Genomic DNA, 19,697 nt, shown 5'->3' on the forward strand with positions numbered 1-19,697 from the left:
AGTGCGCATCCTATCATATAACACAACACAATGACCATGAAGTCAGTGGGTGGCCCTAAGCAAAACAGTACAGGAAGTGGCCAGAGGAGGGTGGATGGTTCTAACAGAATGCACAAGTGGGGCTCTTGGGAGCTTAAGAGTAGGTTTGGAGAAGCAGGTATCTGAAAGGGGGAAACAGACACTAGAAATCAGGCAGAGGTCCTAGAACAACACGCAGGCTGCTGAGTACTAGATGGAAAAAGATAGCAAGAGAGCACAGACAGCCGTGTTGACTCACCTGTGACTAGAGGGGACAAGCAGGCCTTCTACAGTTGAGCCAAGTCTGTCTCTCTGTCTCTGTCTCTCTGTCTCTGTCTCTGTCTCTCTCTCTCTCTCTCTCTCACACACACACACACACACACACACACACACACACACACACAAGTACTCTAGCCACTGTGGTAGGAACACTCTGGATCCCAACACTCCTAAATGTCTGTCCTAGAAAACCATCAGGGGCCAACTCTTACCTGGTAAGGACAATGAGCCCCACTAGCTGTTTGTGGCACGTCTCAGTGAAGCATGACATGTCGGTTCTGAGGCAGAGATCAGTCATGAATTCCAGAACAGTCTCATTGCGGAGGACTTTATAGTTTACGTCAGCATTGAACAGGAGTTTGCTTTCAAAGCGAGACACAGAAATGGCAAACCCAGGCCACAGGGACAATCTTCAAAAACAAGTAAGGGACAACAGCAAAAGAGTATTTTAATTATTAAAAGTATACTACCAAAACCCCGTGGGAGAGAGACCTCACCGCCTGATCAGGGGAGGGCCCAGGAGCGGCAGGACCCCTGCGCCTGAGACACCGCCGGAACCTGAAGGAAACAGACCGGATAAACAGTTCTCTGCACCCAAATCCCGTGGAAGGGAGAGCTGAACCTTCAGAGAGGCGGGCGCGCCTGGGAGGCCAGAAGAGACTGCACTCTGCGCACGTCCAGACGCCAGAGGAAAACACCAAACGTCATCTGGAACCCTGGTGCACGGAGGCTCCCGGAAAGAGCGGCGCAGATCTTCCCGGTTGCTGCCGCCGCGGAGAGGACTTAGGCAGTACCCCACGAGCAAACTTGAGCCTTGGAACCACAGGTAGGACCAACTTTTCCCCTGCAAGAAACCTGCCTGGTGAACTCAAGACACAGGCCCACAGGAACAGCTGAAGACCTGTAGAGAGGAAAAACTACACGCCCGAAAGCAGAACACTCTGTCCCCATAACTGGCTGAAAGAAAACAGTAAAACAGGTCTACAGCACTCCTGACACACAGGCTTATAGGACAGTCTAGCCACGGTCAGAAATAGCAGAACAAAGTAACACTAGAGATAATCTGATGGCGAGAGGCAAGCGCAGGAACCCAAGCAACAGAAACCAAGACTACATGGCATCATCGGAGCCCAATTCTCCCACCAAAATAAACATGGAATATCCAAACACACCAGAAAAGCAAGATCTAGTTTCAAAATCGTATTTGATCATGATGCTGGAGGACTTCAAGAAAGACATGGAGAACTCCCTTAGAGAACAAGTAGAAGCCTACAGAGAGGAATCGCAAAAATGCCTGAAAGAATTCCAGGAAAACATAAATAAACAAGTAGAAACCCATAGAGAGGAGACACAAAAATCCCTGAAAGAATTCCAGGAAAACACAATCAAACAGTTGAAGGAATTAAAAATGGAAATAGAAGCAATCAAGAAAGAACACATGGAAACAACCCTGGACATAGAAAATCAAAAGAAAAGACAAGGAGCTGTAGATACAAGCTTCACCAACAGACTACAAGAGATGGAAGAGAGAATCTCGGGAGCAGAAGATTCCATAGAAATCATTGACTCAACTGTCAAAGATAATGTAAAGCAGAAAAAGCTACTGGTCCAAAACATACAGGAAATCCAGAACTCAATGAGAAGATCAAACCTAAGGATAATAGGTATAGAAGAGAGTGAAGACTCCCAGCTCAAAGGACCAGTAAATATCTTCAACAAAATCATAGAAGAAAACTTCCCTAACCTAAAAAAAGAGATACCCATAGGCATACAAGAAGCCTACAGAACTCCAAATAGATTGGACCAGAAATGAAACACCTCCCGTCACGTAATAGTCAAAACACCAGGGGTTGGGGATTTGGCTCAGTGGTAGAGCACTTGCCTAGCAAGCGCAAGGCCCTGGGTTCGGTTCCCAGCTCCGGGAAAAAAAAAAGAATGAAAAAAAAATAGTCAAAACACCAAACGCGCAAAATAAAGAAAGAATATTAAAAGCAGTAAGGGAAAAAGGTCAAGTAACATATAAAGGCAGACCTATCAGAATCATACCAGACTTTTCGCCAGAAACTATGAAGGCCAGAAGATCCTGGACAGATGTCATACAGACCCTAAGAGAACACAAATGCCAGCCCAGGTTACTGTATCCTGCAAAACTCTCAATTAACATAGATGGAGAAACCAAGATATTCCATGACAAAACCAAATTTACACAATATCTTTCTACAAATCCAGCACTACAAAGGATAATAAATGGTAAAGCCCAACATAAGGAGGCAAGCTATACCCTAGAAGAAGCAAGAAACTAATCATCTTGGCAACAAAACAAAGAGAAGAAAAGCACACAAACATAACCTCACATCCAAATATGAATATAACAGGAAGCAATAATCACTATTCCTTAATATCTCTCAACATCAATGGCCTCAACTCCCCAATAAAAAGACATAGATTAACAAACTGGATACGCAACGAGGACCCTGCATTCTGCTGCCTACAGGAAACACACCTCAGAGACAAAGACAGACACTACCTCAGAGTGAAAGGCTGGAAAACAACTTTCCAAGCAAATGGTCAGAAGAAGCAAGGTGGAGTAGCCATTCTAATATCAAATAAAATCAATTTTCAATTAAAAGTCATCAAAAAAGATAAGGAAGGACACTTCATATTCATCAAAGGAAAAATCCACCAAGTTGAACTCTCAATCCTCATCTTCAGTTGGTTTATATGCAAGTGTGCAATTTCTAGGCTTGAAAGTAAAATGATGCTATCTGGTGCTGGATAGAGGAGCCTTATTTTTTATTATGGCAGCTTGCTATTTTTGTAACATGGTGATTTGGTTGAACACAATAAAGTACAGTAGTAACTGGAAAAAAAAAAAGTATACTACCAGAAAACCTAGAGAGACTCTAACATGGCGAGCTTTTGTTCTAGTTCTCCTGCGGTGAGGTTTTCTTGGTTTTGCTTTGTTTTTGTTTTTCCTTCGGTGTCATTTATTCCCGTTATGGGATGAAAACATTGGACTTTTTTTTTTCAGCTGCGTTTTCTTTAAACGTAGACTTAGGATAAAATTCTGGTGAATCAGAATCTCAAACTGAGCCCTGAGACTTTGGACTCTGTACTTCTGGTAGGAGCTGTGGCTGTTGTACGGTGCTCACCAGGACCTCTGTCAGATGCCCCAGCTGTGCTTGTTCTAGGGAATCTGCATGTCCGATGCCGAAGGTCCTTGCTCCCGATTGGTTTTTGATCAATCAATAAAGATGCCAACAGCCAGTGGTTGGGCACGATGCAGGACCCTTAGATTTGTGCAGGGTTGAGGATACAGAGAACGGGAAGATTCACCATGACTGGGGGAAGAAGGATGGGACGCAGTAGTGGCAGGAGACACTCCTGGATTAGGCCTGAAGTAGCAGGGGAGGGGTTAGGGGTGCCCAGCCTTTGAGGTAGCCCAGGCATTTAATACTAAGCTAATGTGTGTGTGTGTGTCTTTCACTTGAGGATGCAAAGCTAGCTCCTGGGCAGTGTGCATGGGATCCGCTGGGAGCTGAAGCAGAGTAGCCCAAACTCACCACGACAGAGCTGACCTCCTTTTCAGCAAGGGGATGGGACCTGATGTGTTTCTGAATGAAACACTCTGCTTTTATAGCTGAGTGTCCACAGAAAACTGAATTCTGAGTCCCTTCTAGAATGCTATGACCTAAGGAACTAACCAAAGAACACAAACTTCTAGCTTCACATTGGGTTCACTATTCCCCAAAACAAAACAAAACAAAGCAAACAAACAAACAAACAAAAAAAAGGACACCTGAAAATTACAAAAACCCATTGCATTCCATATTTCAGACGCTCCGACGTGCACCGAGGCACAGTGCCACTGATATTACAGGAACAGGAAATATAAACAAACTTACTTGTACTGGGGGATCTCCACTGGCTCTGAAGGCTTATAGTAGTTCCGTCCAATCTGGTACATGCTCAACTTTTTAAAGATCCTGAAAGTATAGTTTTGCAATCTTTGTAACACTCACAACAGTGTAATTCAACCTTTTGGGGGCTGGGGAGATGGTTCAGTGAATGAAGCGCTCATCCCATGATCATGAAGGTCTGAGTCTGGATCTCCAGAAGCCACGTAAAGCTGGTCAACGTGGTGTAGATCTATAATCCCTGTCCTTCTATGAGGAGATGGGAGGTGGACCCAGGAGGACCCTCTAAAGCCCATGGGCCAGTGAGACTGGCATAAACAGCAGCTACAATTACAAGAACTTATCTCGTACAAGGGAGAAGAGAGCCCACAGAGGAGGCTGACCTCCACACACACTAAGGCAAGTATGCACAGCCAGAGCAAACACCAAGCATACATGAGTGTGTATTTGTAAAAACTCTTAGTTTCATACTTCAAAATAACGTGTTGACATATCTAAACACTTAACTACAGCAATGCAGTCAATTCTGTGTATCTGTGATTCTAGGTCACAACAGTAAGGTATGCCACACATGGGGCTCTTTTGACCCTTCCCCATTTCAGGAGGAAGAGGCCATCTTTCATAAGCCACTCAAGTTCCCTGGGCGCCCACATCATGGTGACCCTGTCTTCAGCAACTATCTACCCTGGTCATCTCTGGGGACTGGTGGGGGTGTCCAGTGTGGGAGGAAATGTAAGCAGCATGAGTCAGAACCCAGGGGTAGCCAACCCTGGTGATCTGACTGCTGCTGTCACAGAAGCCAGTCTCCCATCTGTAAGGTAAGGGTTTGTGTTAACAGTGCCTGCTCCAACGTGGTAAAACGCTGGAAAGCACCGTCCACACGCCAGCTGGAGTGGCCCCTCAGCAGGGCACAAGGGGTCGAGCATTTGACCAACATTAGGATACAGCACGCTGTGTAAGGAGGAAGTTAATTTATGTGCCCAGATATACTGGAAAGCCCCAAACTTCCTGACTTCCTCCCCCTCAGTCTGCTGTAAAGCAGAAGTGTGGCTGGCATCTCTGTGACAAGGGCTCTGAAGGCAGGGTCCTGACACACACATCACTGTGGGGCACCTGTGCACTTCCTTCCTTTCAGCTCAATCACTGGTCATGGGTGTGGGGCTGGGGGAGAGGGCTTGCTTGGTTGGGTTTCCTCACCTCCAGGCCCCGCCAATGGAAAATTTGTTTTGACTAAGTGTAGATAGGGGACAGGGAGTCTGAATGTGGTCAAATGTCTCCATCCTGGAGGTAGTTGGGGACCACATGACTCTCTCAATCTAAAGAACATCAGAGCTTACATGAAACCACTCCCCTTTCCCCACTCAGGCGGTGAAGCCAGATATGGGGCTAGAGAAGTAGCCAGGGCAGAACATAGTGACAGCCTTGTGTGTCCCAAACCAGCCAGTTAGTGGAGAAACAAGTCTATCGCATGGCTAGTTCCTACTCAGAGTCTAGGGTCACAGCGGGGCAGGGCACAGAAAATGAGGGAAAGACGAAAAGCATTGTGGTCTAGCTTGGGGGTAAGGCTAGATATGGAGGATTTGGGCCAGAGCAGCTGAGATAGATTGTGTCCCATCTTACTGCTGGCCCGACATCCATCCAGCACAGTGACTGATCGTGCTAACTGGGTTCGGTCCCCAGCTCCGAAAAAAAAGAACCAAAAAAAAAAAAAAAAAAAAGACAATAAAAAAAAAAAAAAAAAAAAAAAAAAAAAAAAAAAAGAAAGGTCGAGCTACTTACTTTCTGAAGATGACATTGAAAAACTGAATGCACATCGGGGAGTTTGGGAACAGCTCACTGGTCAGGGTGAGAGTTATCTTCACAGTCTCCCCTCTTTGGGTTTCACTTGTCAGTTCTGTGACCTGGGAAAGAGGGAGGGAAGAGGCGCGGCTTGTCCTCACGTGTGTGGAACACAAACACTATAGAGCAACCACATGCGTGTTAACAACACTGGAGCTGCAGGTTGTTAGCGTGTGTAACAGTCCAATCCACATCTGGGGACCAAATTACGTTAAAAGCCAGCTAAAGACTTCCCCACAAGAAAGTCCCATGTCTGCACGTACAGAAGAGCAGGGCACACATTGTGTTAGGAGGAGGAAGCAGACGGTCTGGTCCCCTTCGAGGTCAGGAATTCCTGAGAAATTCCTCCAAAAGCAGAAAAGCTGGGGACAGGAAGTCCTCTAGGGAAAAGGGTTAGGCAGGAGGAAGAGGAAGACAAGGGGAAGAGAGAATGTGGGGGCTACGATGGGAAATTTCATTCTTTTACTCAGAGCTTATAAAGGGCTGGCAAAAGTCTTCAACTTGTCTGGAAGGAAGCTTTTATAGGCTCTATTTGGGTCATCAACTAAAGAAAACTCTAAGCCACCAAAGGCTGGAGAGATGGCTTGAAGTCATTTTGTTTCTGCAGAGGAGTTTGGTTCTTAGCACACTGGGCTGTCCATAACTGCCTGTAACTCCAGCTCCAGATCTGGTGCCCTCTTCTAGACACAGACACTCACGGACACACACACACACACACACACACACACACACACACACACACACAGACATACACACACACACAGAGACACACACACACAGACACACACACAGACACACACACACAGACACACACACACAGACACACACACACAGACACACACAGACATACACATACACACACAGAGACACACACACACAGACACACACAGACACACACAGAGACACACACACACAGACACACACACACAGACACACACACATACACAGAGACATACACACACAGAGACACAGACACACAGAGAGACACACACACAGAGAGACACACACACAGACACACACACACAGAGACACACACACAGAGACACACACACAGACACACACACAGAGACACACACACAGACACACACAGAGAGACACACACACACAGACACACACACACAGACACACACACAGACACACACACAGACACACATACAGACACACACACAGACACACTCACAGACACACACACACAGACACACACAGAGACACACACACAGACACACAGAGACACACACACACACACAAATACACACCATATATAATAAAAAATCTTTAGACAGAAACAAAACACCCTCTAAACCAGGCAAGGCCCAGTACAGATTTTTTAAATATTCGTAACTCAAGTCAATAAGTATCAGTCAATGACCAGGGGTTTCTCAAAAAGTAACGAAGAGGAGTCAGCTTGTTACCAAGCATCTGTGTCCGTTCTTCTAGTTAACAGTGTCCGTTTTATATCAGGAACTGGACTGCACAGACGCTAAGAGAAACCCATCCCTCCGCATGGCATGGGATACTGCATTAAGGAGATTCCTGGCCTCAGATGACTCACACAGAAATGGCAACAGCTACAGAGACCTCACCAAGGTCAAGATAAGCCCTCTATACGCAGAAGCAGGAGGGACATCCTGCTCCCAGTCCCACAGGGACTGCAGACAAAGGATGTGGACAACAATGGCTGTGAGGTGAAGAACTGAAGGGAGCTGGCAACAGGCAGTCTTGGAAACTGTATTTCTCAACAGCTTCCCAACATCAAACATTTCACCCCCTCCCTCCCCCCTCAGCAAACACCAACTGCTCCTGTACTTGCGCCATCTGTTCCTGCACCAGCCCCTCCAGTTCCCAGGCTGCTAACCTCCATGTATGTGCACATCCCGTCCCCTGCCACCTGAGCAAACCCCATGTCTCTATGCACCAACACAGCAATGTCTCTGAGTGATTTCAGCTCTTCAGTCTCTCCATGCTTGGAGAGACTCTCGCAGCTGCCTCTTAGTGTCTACTGTGTGACCGGGAGGAAGCCGCTTCAACACTTGAAGCTTCCTCACCATCTCTCACATGGCAGCAAATCCAGCTCGCCCACAAAGGTCAAACAGAGAACAACCCTTCAGATTTTTATTCAAGTTCTTTTGACACGTTGCCCAGGGTACTCCATTAATCTTCCCACCACTTTCAGGATGTGACCCGGAGAGTCCCCTGTGGTGTTTCACTGCTCCAAAAAGAGACAGATTCTTCTTCCTACCTTCAGTGTTCAAAGGCCATTTAAAGTTCTCCCACCTCCAGGCCACTTTTACCCCCTGCTAATTGAACCTCTATGACCAAACATTGCTCGAATATGCCCCTCACTTGTCACTCGGCCAGGGCCCTGCCCCACTGTGCATCTCTCTGACCCTAAGACACTAATCCCCACTCTCACCAAGTGTCCTCCTTGGAATGCTCCGGCTTCTCACTGTGCTCTGAGATCTGACTTTGGAGTAAGACCCTCGAGCATTCCGAGTGACAATAGGGCTAAAACATGTGTTATCATTGAAGAGGTTGGCAGGGCTCAGGGTGAACAAATGTAGTCATATGTAACAGCCACATTAGGATAGTTTTGTGACACTGATCTGAAGACCTGCCAGGCATAAACCTCTACACTTATTCAATAAATGCAGTATAATAGGAATACTGATTCAACACTAATTATTACTAAGGGCTTATGTCACTCTACCTCATACTGTGTTCAACTCTAACTCTGATGTTAAGCTGGAATCACTTTAAAGAAAAGCACCCTGTTGTATCTATCTTTCCTTCCTCCTTGGTGCTAACACCCCACTAAGAATACAGTCAGCTCCTTATATGTGTACAAAGGCTAGACGTTAATGACAGCACCTCCCAGCAGACAGATGGACTGTGGAAAATACTGGAAGGCCAGGAGGCAGCTGGAAGGCAGCTTACAGAAGTAGGGACAGGAGGGCAATGTAATGCAAAGAGACTCTTCAACGGTGGCATGCACTAGAAACGTGGAGACCGGCAGGAGTGCAGGATTATGCCCGAGCCCAATAAAAGGGGAGCAGGGCAATGTTGCCCTTAGGATGCTTATGGTAGCAGTGTCAGGACATCATAGGACACAATCCTCTGTCTGCACCCAGTGTCACTCAGTCTGGAAATGAGGTCCACATCCCTGACAAGCCACATGCTCTGTCTCACAGCCTTGTCACCTGCCTCCTCACTGGACTCTGTCCCCAGCTTGGAAATGTTTGATACATACAACACGCTACTTCTGAACTGAGGTGGGCAGTGCTAACATGTTCCTGGTATGTACAGATGAGAATTTCTCTAGTGTGGCTAGGAACAACTGAGGTAAACTGAACCATTCCATTGATACACGCGTGACCTCCCACACCACCGAAGCCTCTCAACTACTGCTATGAAAGGGATCTAAGAACAAGACGACCTTAATCTCGATGACATGGAAATACATGACATAAGAAGAAGATGTGCCCCGTACTGCCCCTGTGATGCTGGACAAAGGACTTGAAGGGCAATGGAAACGTTTCTAAGTGCACAGATTCCGATGCCCTGAGCCACCCACCACATGTGACCATTTGGTGCCACACATTTCAAGGCCTTCATCTAACAACTTAACCGATGCTATTGGCTCCGGAGTGTTGAAAATGCTGGCCTTGTTGACTACGCATTCTGACTACGCATCAGAGATCTAATTCTGTGTTCTACTAACTTTAAAACCTGGTTCTTTTTCTCTTCGTAGCTCCAATCTTATTTTAAAACAACATTGAGAGAACCATGCACAATGATAATCTATCTGGGAACTGATCATGTTGAAAATCTGAAAAGGGGAGGGTAAGGGAAGATTAGACATTTAACTACTTCAACGGTCTTATTTTGCAAACACTCACAGAGCTGACGTCAGTGACTCCTCTTTCCTATGACTGGGGATATGTTGAAAGAAAGGACGGTCCTACATTCAGAAGCTAATGTGCTTATCCGGCCACACAGGCAGCCTGCAGAGGGGCACAAGCAGTGCGTCAATATGTGCATAGCTCTAGAGTCACGGAAATAGTGGTTCTGGAGCTCTCACCTGCTTGGAGGTTTCTAAGGACATCAGTCTTAAGAATCTGCAGCTCTTGAAGGATTAGCCTGCTGGAGCATCAGTTTCATCTACAACACCAATGGCTGAGGACATCTTAGGAAATCTTTTAGCTCTCAAGCAAGTATGCAGGAAAGAGTAAACCTCGAGGGAAACACTCCCTCAAATTGTCAAGAAAATCAATGCTCTTCTTTGCAGATATGTAATAAACATATTAACAGTATCTCTCTCTCCCCCCCCTCTCTCTCATACACACACACACACACACACACACACACACACACACATGTGCACTTGTGCACGCACTATGAAACACGGACCATACGTACTTTGTGGTCCAGCTTTTCTGAGAGGAAAAGGCTGGTGCCGTCGAATGCCTTTGCCTTGTCGGAGAGTATGCTGTGGTTATACAGCAGAGCAGTCCTCAGCCTCCTAGAGGCTAAATCCGGGCTGTATGTGACATGGTACTGGTATAGCTGCCAATCCTGGGGCAAATCTAAATGGAAGAGATTTGTAGCCAGCTGCACAGGTATTCCGCTAGAACCTGGGGAAGAGAAAAGATGTCTTTCACCGGAAGGGCTCACCATGTTAATGCTAATCATATTTTTAAGTTTTTACGTGGATAGTGGCTGTTATAAAGCAAGGCCTTCTGATCTGTGGTGTGGGATAAATACGTGTACTTTAACCTTGCAACACCACTGGGAGTTACGGTGAGCTCCTGTGCACTGCAGGCATCCAAAATCAGGAATGGTGTGAATTTCCAACCTCTGTCCCCCTGGATGTGATTCTGTGCCTTCCACCGGTCAGTCTAATGGTTTAGGACGCCACGCTGAGATCACACACACAGAACGATGGAAACCTACCCCACTCTCACCATGAGTGGCACAGCTCCCGAGCTCTGGGAGCTCCAGCAAATCAGAACTTTGCCAGGATTTGGAAAATTTTGACAAACTCCCACGAGAGGTTAGACCACTGTGTGGGCCCCCCACAAAGGTAGAGAGAGGCTCTGAGAAGAAACGGAACTCTTGTTCAGAAGAGCATGACTCAGGCCTCTACTGCTACAGGCACATGCGACCATCCGTGCTTCCTGGAATTCCCTCCCCTATGCACATTTTTGTTCACAGCATAAAAGTCTGCAGGACAGAGCCAGAGCCCGCCTGAGCAGAGCTGGCTGTATGGAGGATGTCACAAGCTCCTCCCCGGGACAGATGCCAGGAGGATACAAATGACTTCTCAGTTTGTATCTTTCCACCATACCTGCACTACCTTGGTTTTTGTTTGCTTGTTTGCTTGTTTTAATGGAGGAACTGGAATTGCAAGCCCCTAAGGTAGAGAGAAATGAATGGTATGTACAACTCTTCCCTCAGCCTTGGCCCATGATATAGGGGTCTGGCAGAGGCAAGAGATAATCATGTCAATTTTTTTTTTTTTTTTGCTTAAGAAAAATTTTGTTCTCCCAGATTGAGTGAATGGCAACACATTTCTGCTGGTTGTTGCATAGACTGAGAGATGCCGGTCTAGACTACCAGAACTAGGAGGGCCTTGGAGATCATCTGTGACAGTGTTTTCCAACTGCAGCAAGCCCCATCAATACTGGGGTTTGGAAGGTATGTAAATCAGTGGGCTTTATTGTGGAGGGGATAAAAAGATGTATTTATTGCCACTTGTGGAAGCGCCCACATACACGTGTGAGCGGGTTCCTATGGAGACGAGAAGGGTGTGTAACCCCTAGGACCTGGAGCTACAGCTGTATTAGGATCTGAACTACAATCTTCCCATAGTGTAGTGTGTGCTCCTAACCACCCAGCCATCTCCGCAGTCCAAGTGTTTCACGAACCACCCAGAACAGGAGAATAGACCCAGAGCACCTGAATGCAGTAAGGGTTGCCTGTGTGGGAAGCCGTGGCTTCCGTTGTGCATATGTTTGCTAAGTAATACCATCTATTTCTACCTTTTCTGTTTTAAAAAAAATAAAAACCAAACCAAAGAAACAGACATTTCCCATCAGCGAGGAGAGAGCCACAAAGCCTCCTGCAAATCTGAAGAAAACCATAGACCCTACTTCCAAGGAGCCACATCTGCCCACAACTATGTGTACAATTCCACAGGGAGCCTAGAGTCTGGATGAAGAAGTGTTCCCATTGGCTGTGACTCCTGTCTACAGCTAAAATCCCCACAGGCAGATTCCCCATATAGGATAAGGATTGGGAAAGACACTCTGTCCGAAAGTGAGGAGAGAGTTATCTTTTCTAAGTAAGGTGTGGTTTTGAGGAAAACAGTTTTGTGCTCCTGACAACAAAGCTGACACACTTAGAATGCTTTCAACACAGCAGTTGTTCCGTGTCCATCAGGATGCTTCACAAACTTACCTATTTCAGAATTAGAAATTTCAGTTTCATAGCAAGACTTTGGTGGCCTTTGAAAAGTAACAAGGAGAGAGAAGGCGCACTCTTCCTACGGTGGCCTAAAGGAGCAGTGAAATAGGTGTAGGAGAATTTATCATTTTCTCACAGTTGTGATGTCTTTCAAGAGGAAAGGGAAGAGGGAAGGGGATGACTGGAGTCAGCTCAATGTGCTCAAAAAGGAGGAGTCGGGATTTTCTGGCTAATCCCATCCGCCCCACCGACCAGCACTGGACCCGCTGGCCATGCTGATAGCCCTCCGTGCAGGCAAGAAGCACCTGTCCAGTCTGAAGCCTTTCTATGGCAAAAGTCAGTCAGGCCAGGGAACAGAGCACAATCCAAGACAGTAGAATAAACTGAAGACAGAAAGCAAAGCTGAGGCTCGAATAATTACCCAGAATGCTCTTCACAGAGCTCCCCACTATAACAGTTGCTGCTTGAGGAAGCACAGACCAGAAGCCCCTGCTCCCTCTGTCCCCAGCTCTCTCTCCTTTGCTACCTCCAGAGGTCGAACTCCAGGGTGCAAAGATCAGTAGGGAAGCTGAGCCCAGGGAGAGATCAGATGCCAAAGGGTCAGCAGCTCTCCTGGCCTCTGCACCCACGAGCCTCACAAAATGGCGAGCCCTGAACCATTCATCACCTTGCCCTCTGAAGCTCTGGGTGGGTCCCAGATGGACGATGTCAATGGATAAAGAATTGAAACGTTGAGTTTAACTCTGATGAGGAAGAACCCCCTGATCTTCCCGTGGACAATTAACCCCTTTCCCCCATTTGTTCTACAGTGGGTCCTGGGAGCACACTGGGGAAAAAGTAACAAGGATTGGACTGGCTACCTGTTTTAGAATCTTTTACGTGAGTCAACTTCTCCCTGGTACAGACACCCAAATCGACGAAGTCCTGTCTGCCATTGCCTCTTTTTTCCACGAGAGTACGTCTACCATCACCAGAAGAGACGCCAAGCTCATCTGAAACAAGAAGATAACATGGCATGTTGGACTGCATGCAGCCTCCCCATCAAAACCACACTGAGTGTCAGAGCTCTGGGTTTTCAGTAAGATGTGTCTGAGCTGCCAACATATTCCTGACGGTACCAACACTGAAAACTACAGAAAACGCTGGGAACGTTCAGTTAGAAATAAGACTTGGTGTCAGCTTTTACAATGCTGCGGCTCCCTCCATAGGCCCCAGTGCCACCTGTTAAATGTAACCATCCCTCCCTCTCCCTCAGCTCTAGGGTGGCTGCACTCTGACGCGTTCCAAGCCAGGGAAATCCACACCGTCTTCTGCACAGAGTGACTGAGTCTCTCATGTTTCCCAGGGCAAAGAGAAACTATCCAGGCCTGGACAGCAACAATTATGCTGGATTATTCTTTAAGAAGAGTCCACTTTGGTGTCTACCATTTACTTCAGGTCACAAAAACCTGAAAGAAATCTGCTTAGATGAGCACAGCTTTGAAATGCCTTCAGCACTGGAACAGTAACTTTAGTGCCTCAAAATCCAGGATTTTAGGGCAAAACAATGCGCTGACCCTCTGGGTTCATCTGTCTTGTAATGTAGTCACTATATGTGCTGTACCCAAATACCCCTTCTTCCTGTTCTAAACTACTTTCCAGTCCTTACTCCATGGAAGTGGAGTCTCTCAGGAAGACTTAAGAACAAACAAAACAGTTTTTAAAATGCTCTAATTCTTAAGAGATTGATTTTAACTGACCATCCATATCTCTCACTGCTCTAGATATTAAGTGATTTTTAGACAGTTTAAGAACGTCAAACTACCAGCGCCAGGGAAACAGCTCAGTGGTTAGCACTTGATGCTGGTGGAGGGGACCGGTCTGATTCCCACATCATGTGGTTCACAACCACTTCAGGGGGACCCAGATCTTCTGGCCTCACACACACACTCAATATACATAAAATCAAATCTTAATTTTTAAAAAGTTCAGACTAGGATGGGTGGTGGTGGCACATGCCTATAGTCCCAGCACTTAGAGGCAGAGACAGGGGATCTCTGAGTTCAAGGCCAGAGTGGACTACAGAGAGAGTTCCAGGATAAGTCAGGGGATACACAGAGAAACTCTGTGTTTAAAACAAACAAACAAACAAACAAAACAAAACAAAACAAAACAAAAGCAAAAAGTTCAAACTACCATAGAATTGTGGTTCTCAGAAACTGGGAGGATGGAAAGTGGAGTTATTTTTAACAACTAACAAGAGTTTCAGAGACGGATGCCAGCAAATACTGTACAGTGAGAGTAAGCTTAAAACCCCAGGACTAGGGAGAGATGGCTCAGGGGTTAGGAGCACTGGCTGCTCTTCCAGAGGTCCTGAGTTCAATTCCCAGCAACAACATGGTGGCTCACAACCATCTGTAATGGGATCTGATGCCCTTTTCTAGTGTGTCTGAAGAGAGCAACAGTGTACCCACATACATTAAATAAATACATACAACAATACATACAATACAACAAAATACATACTATAAAAACAAAAAGAAACAAAACAGGGCTCTACACTTAAGGGTTAAAAGGGAAACATTCAGATTATATGTATAGTACCATAATTTACGGAGATCATCAACAACACCAACAACAAAATAGACCAGTCTGTCTCCAAAGAATGGACTGTCTTCATCCTGAGTTTTACACTCACTCATGGATGGCAATGTCTGAGTAGCAATGGCAGACAGGCCGGCATGCTGCCTCTCACAGCAGGCTTCTGTGACACGCAGTACATTGTAGTTCAGCTCACCCAGGACAGATGACCACACCAGAGATAAACTCTGGGCACCTCAGCGCTTTCAGCTCACCCACTGACTAGAAATCAACGACTTTGCTCCATGGTCAGAATACAGAGCATGGTAGACAGGTTTCATCCAGGGATATGAAATGAACTGTGTTCTCAGATTCACTTCGACCCTCTGGAATTGGGGGGAACAGATGTGTCTTATTCGAGCCCCTCAGTCTATGCTACTTCCTCACAGCAGCTCAAGCAGAACCCAGTACACCTGGCAAGGCCACCCAAGCTGTTCGGCCTAGAGTGGGCCAGATCCCTGAGACTGAGCTTGGCTTTGCAGGGAGGACTGATGCTATCTATCGCCCAGTGGAAGGGAAAAGGAACGCAGAGGTGCGTACCTGGCTCCTCCCATCCTGTAAGATGGGTGTTTGGTGTTTGTGCTCTGTATTTTTGGAATGTGTTCTTTAGTCAGCAAAGTGCTTGTCTAGCATGCGTGAGACCCTGAATCCAATCCTCAGAACCATATAAAATGGGGGTGGTGGTGTGCACCTGCAATCCTGGTATTGAAGGGCTGGGGAGGGCAGAGGCATGGGAATCAGAAGTTCAAGGTCATTCCTCAGGGATAGAGTTAAGTATGAGGTTAGCCGGGCTCTGACACTCTCTCTCAAGGTTGGCGGGGTTTCAAAATTATTCGCTGAGCAGAAAGAATCAGACTGGCTTCCCCATCCGAATCCCTGTGTCTGGAGCACCACCAGGATGCCCTGTGAATCCACAGCGATCATGTGAGGAGGATCCCTCAGGGAAAGGGAGTAGAGCAAGCGGTGAGGTCTGGTGTCTCGGGGCCTGATGGGTCCTCCTCTACTCAGGCTGAAGGAGGTCAGGGAGATGAGGGATGTCAGGAAGGCAGACCCAGAGGTACGTACGTGGCTGTGAAATGACGCTTGTCCTACTGCTGGCCTCGTTGTCCCCGGGACTGACAGATGTGACCTACAAAGTATGCAGAAAGTTTGCTAGGATTTAAATAAACTCACAGCCCGTGACGTTATCAAAAGGCAAGAGCAGTATCATGTCTCATATGGTAGATTACCATGGTCCAAGAGTAGAAAACATTAGCAGCAGACACCCTTGAGGGGCAAGAGGGAGGGTGGCCACTCTCCACAGAAGGCTAAGGAGGAGCTGGGGTGCCCCTTGCCAAGTGCATTTAGCTGAGTTGTGCTAACATCTGACAGTGACCCAAATAGTGGGTCCCTGAGCATAGAGGTGATCCCTGTAAATGAACTGAACTAAAACCAGCTCACAGAACAGAAGCCATTAATATTTCCTCTGCCGAAGCTTCTCTTTGCCCAAGAAATCATCACATCTTGGGCTGTTTAAAAATTTTTTAAAAAGAGCAAAGTCAGGAGAGCGCCACTACTTGATAACAAAGGCAAAATGATCACAAGCCACTCGTGTGGCCTGAGTCTCAAAGGCTCTCCAAACCGTGGATGTGCCGTTGTTCTTCAGTATGGCTTCTGTTCTGGCCTCCCAGCAAACAGACGCACTCCAAGTGTCTGGGTAACCAACAGCAGCTGAATCTAAGCCACATCTGAATTTGAGATCATTTCTGATACCATTTACCAGAACCCAACTGTATCACACCAAAGCAAGTAAGGGTACTTCAGGGTACTGTCTGTCAGTCTTCCACTTATTCTTTCTTTTTCTCATTCTTTCCCAAACAATTTACAACTGACTGAATTAAAGCTAAGAAAGTAGAAGGCATACATCTCCTAGCCATGATGCCTTTTGCACTTCCGGGTCTCAACAACAATATCAACTTGAAAGAAAAAGATGGGAAGCCCTCGGAGAAGTTAAGAGAGGCATGTAGAGGAAAACACTGCCCTGATAGCCTAGGCCATGGAAAGGACAGACAGAAGCACTCACCATGAGGTCTCTTGGGGCCCGCTCCACTTCCCTGGCACTGTGGCCAGTGGTGATGCCTCGCGCCCTCACACGGGCCCGTCCACTCATGTTCCTGGTTTCCCAGCGGCTTTCCAAGGCTGCAGGACCTCTACAGGAGGATTTCCTCTTCCGCAGGGAGAGGGTGAGGCTGTGACTCGGAGATTGGGAGTATGGTTGAAACAGCAACCCGAGCGTGGGCGGCAGGGCACTGTAGACCCTCGGAATGCGCAGGAGCACGAGGGGCGGGCAAGGCGGGGGTGGGCACCCAGTAGCATTGCAGGGGGAGGGAGATCTCTTTCCCTCCCTCCCTCTTTCCTCCCCCTCCCTCCCCCCCTCTCTCACTGTCTTTCTTTTCTATTCTTTCTGTCTCACTCTCCCCCACACCTTTTTTTCTCTTCCTCTATGCCCCTCCTTTGGTATAAGTACCCGGCTTACCGTCCTTATCCCCCTGCTCCTGATTTTTAGAAATTACCCAATCATAAACGTACATACAGTTACATCACATCCCACTCTGGCGGTGTGAGGGGAAGCTTGTGGGAAGGTCGTAAGGGGTGCTCGCCTGAGTGTTGTTAGGGTGTACCTGAGAGGGCGTGAGAGCTGGAAAAGCATGGGAAGTTTGTAGACAAATTTTGGAATGACACCAAGATGAATGCATGAATCTTAAAGAAATTAGGTTGGGGGCTTGGTGGATAAGTGTATTCTTGTTGCTTTTTCAGAGGACCAGGGTTTAGCTCCCAGCACCCACAGAGTGACTCATAACTACTGGACCTCCAGCCTCAGAGGACCCGACACCCTTGTCTAGCCTCCTTGGGCTCCTGTGTGCTCCTGGTGCAGTACAGACCCACACAGAAAAATGTCTTTTAAAAGTGTAATTCAGGCAAAGGGTGTGCAGCCTTGAAAACTCTAAATAGAGCCACAGCCAGGGGAGTGAGGGAGAGTGTCAAGGGTGACTACACTGGAGACGAAGCCCTTGTGTCACTACAGACAAGTCACCACAAATCATCGCATGATCTGTCTGCCAGTGAAGTCAGTATATTGTACCAGAGGCCTACGGGTACTGTGTCCAGAGGTCTGCTGTGGGCTTCCTAAATGAGCTGGTTGCTCTGGAGCAGTTTTCTCTGAGATGAAACCTTGTGTGCTCCAAACACTCAATCAACAGCATTTGGATAACAGCACAGGGTAGCGGAAAGGGTGTGAAGTATCAGGAGAGGTAACACGTTCCAACCTGTAGACAAACCCTTAGGCTCAGGAACTAAACAACTCAGAAGGTTCACCAAGTCCCTAAAACTGAGCAGATACATTAGGCCTCTCCATTCTCAACCATATAGAAGCTGTAAAAGAGATCTGAGAGACACTGTCAGAGATGAACTCCTTAGAAGGGGTTCAGAGCAACCGAAGGGCCCCAACTTGTTGAGCTGCCTCAAGCTGTGCAGTGTGCTCCATGTTTCCAGTCTGCATCAAAGACCCCATAAGCAAGCCCACCCATGCTGCAGTGGGCTTTGGCAATGCAGATGTCTTTGAGTTACTTCCACTCCTGTAAGTAACCCCAATAAAACTCATTGGTTCACCAAGGTCCGGTGTTGCTTTTGCATGAGGAGTGAGTAGATGTTTGTTCATGTCCCCCCAGGAACAGTGTCAGAGAGCACTGCATCTGGAATAGCATCCAGCGAAGCTGCTGGTGTGCCAGCCAGTTCATCAGGGAGAAGGGCAACCTAAACCATTTCCTTCCAGCAACAGGAAAGCATCGCCAGGTGTCTAAACAACAAAGAGAAAGGATGTGGACAGTGGGGGTTAAAAGCAACAAGCAGCCAAAATTAATTCTTCTATTTCTTAAAATATTCACAAGCTGGGACAGTAAAGTCAAGTGATCTGTAGTTCAAAGCATAAATGCGACAAACAAGAACTCCCTTAGTACACAGAATATTCCATAAAACTATCTAGATTAGAGCCCAGAGTTTGGAAAATGAGGGTTATTATTATCTAAGAAAATTCACTCATATATAGGCTTCTTATGTCACAATGAGAGAAGAAAGGAGAGGGGAAGGGAAGAGAGAGGAAGGGAAACAGGAGCAGAGTGGGTAAGGAAGGAGGAGGGGAAGAGAAAGAAGAGAAGAGGAAGAAAGGGAGGAACAAAATGGTAGCATAGTGTTGGTGCAAAAAACGCACCTCTCAATCCCAAGGGAGTAAGAACTAGTTTTATTCTGGAACTAAACAATGAGTGATCATGGCCTGAGATCACGGGGTAGGTCACCCCAGGTTCCGGGTTCCAATATGCAAACAGGTTCATGGAGTTAAAGGTAACAGAACAAAGAAAGTTATAAATTACAGCACTTTTAAAACACTTAGGTGGGAGCATTTGGGAGGCAGGTCGCTGAAGGGACAAAAAGCTGGGCTCCACAACCTAGTCCCAGAAAGTCAGCCATGACGTATTTATACTCATTATCAGTGGTGGGCTACCCAAACCCAGCCTGACTCTAGGAGGG

General features: G+C 46.9%; 1 protein-coding gene and 1 pseudogene across 2 annotated transcripts in view; one reads left to right on the top strand and one right to left on the bottom strand.

The window, feature by feature from the left end:
• The window catches only part of Piwil4 (piwi-like RNA-mediated gene silencing 4), a 43,343-nt gene extending 25,953 nt beyond the window's left edge, over positions 1-17,390 (bottom strand). The window contains exons 1-7 of one of the 2 annotated variants that reach the window (XM_008765980.4): positions 17,197-17,390; positions 16,200-16,263; positions 13,376-13,507; positions 10,470-10,684; positions 5,994-6,115; positions 4,203-4,283; positions 510-707 (exon numbers count right to left, since the gene is read on the bottom strand). In XM_008765980.4, coding sequence (XP_008764202.1) covers positions 510-707; positions 4,203-4,283; positions 5,994-6,115; positions 10,470-10,684; positions 13,376-13,507; positions 16,200-16,263; positions 17,197-17,283 — 899 coding nt within the window. In that variant the 5' untranslated portion in view covers positions 17,284-17,390. Of the gene's footprint in view, positions 1-509; positions 708-4,202; positions 4,284-5,993; positions 6,116-10,469; positions 10,685-13,375; positions 13,508-16,199; positions 16,264-17,180 lie in introns of both variants that reach the window. The other variant, NM_001271133.1, reaches the window with a different exon arrangement.
• Scnm1-ps1 (sodium channel modifier 1, pseudogene 1) lies at positions 12,659-13,299 on the top strand (annotated as a pseudogene).
• Positions 17,391-19,697: the final 2,307 nt, after the last annotated feature.

The sequence above is a fragment of the Rattus norvegicus genome, chromosome 8 (assembly GCF_036323735.1).
Source record: "Rattus norvegicus strain BN/NHsdMcwi chromosome 8, GRCr8, whole genome shotgun sequence".
Lineage (NCBI taxonomy): Eukaryota > Metazoa > Chordata > Mammalia > Rodentia > Muridae > Rattus > Rattus norvegicus.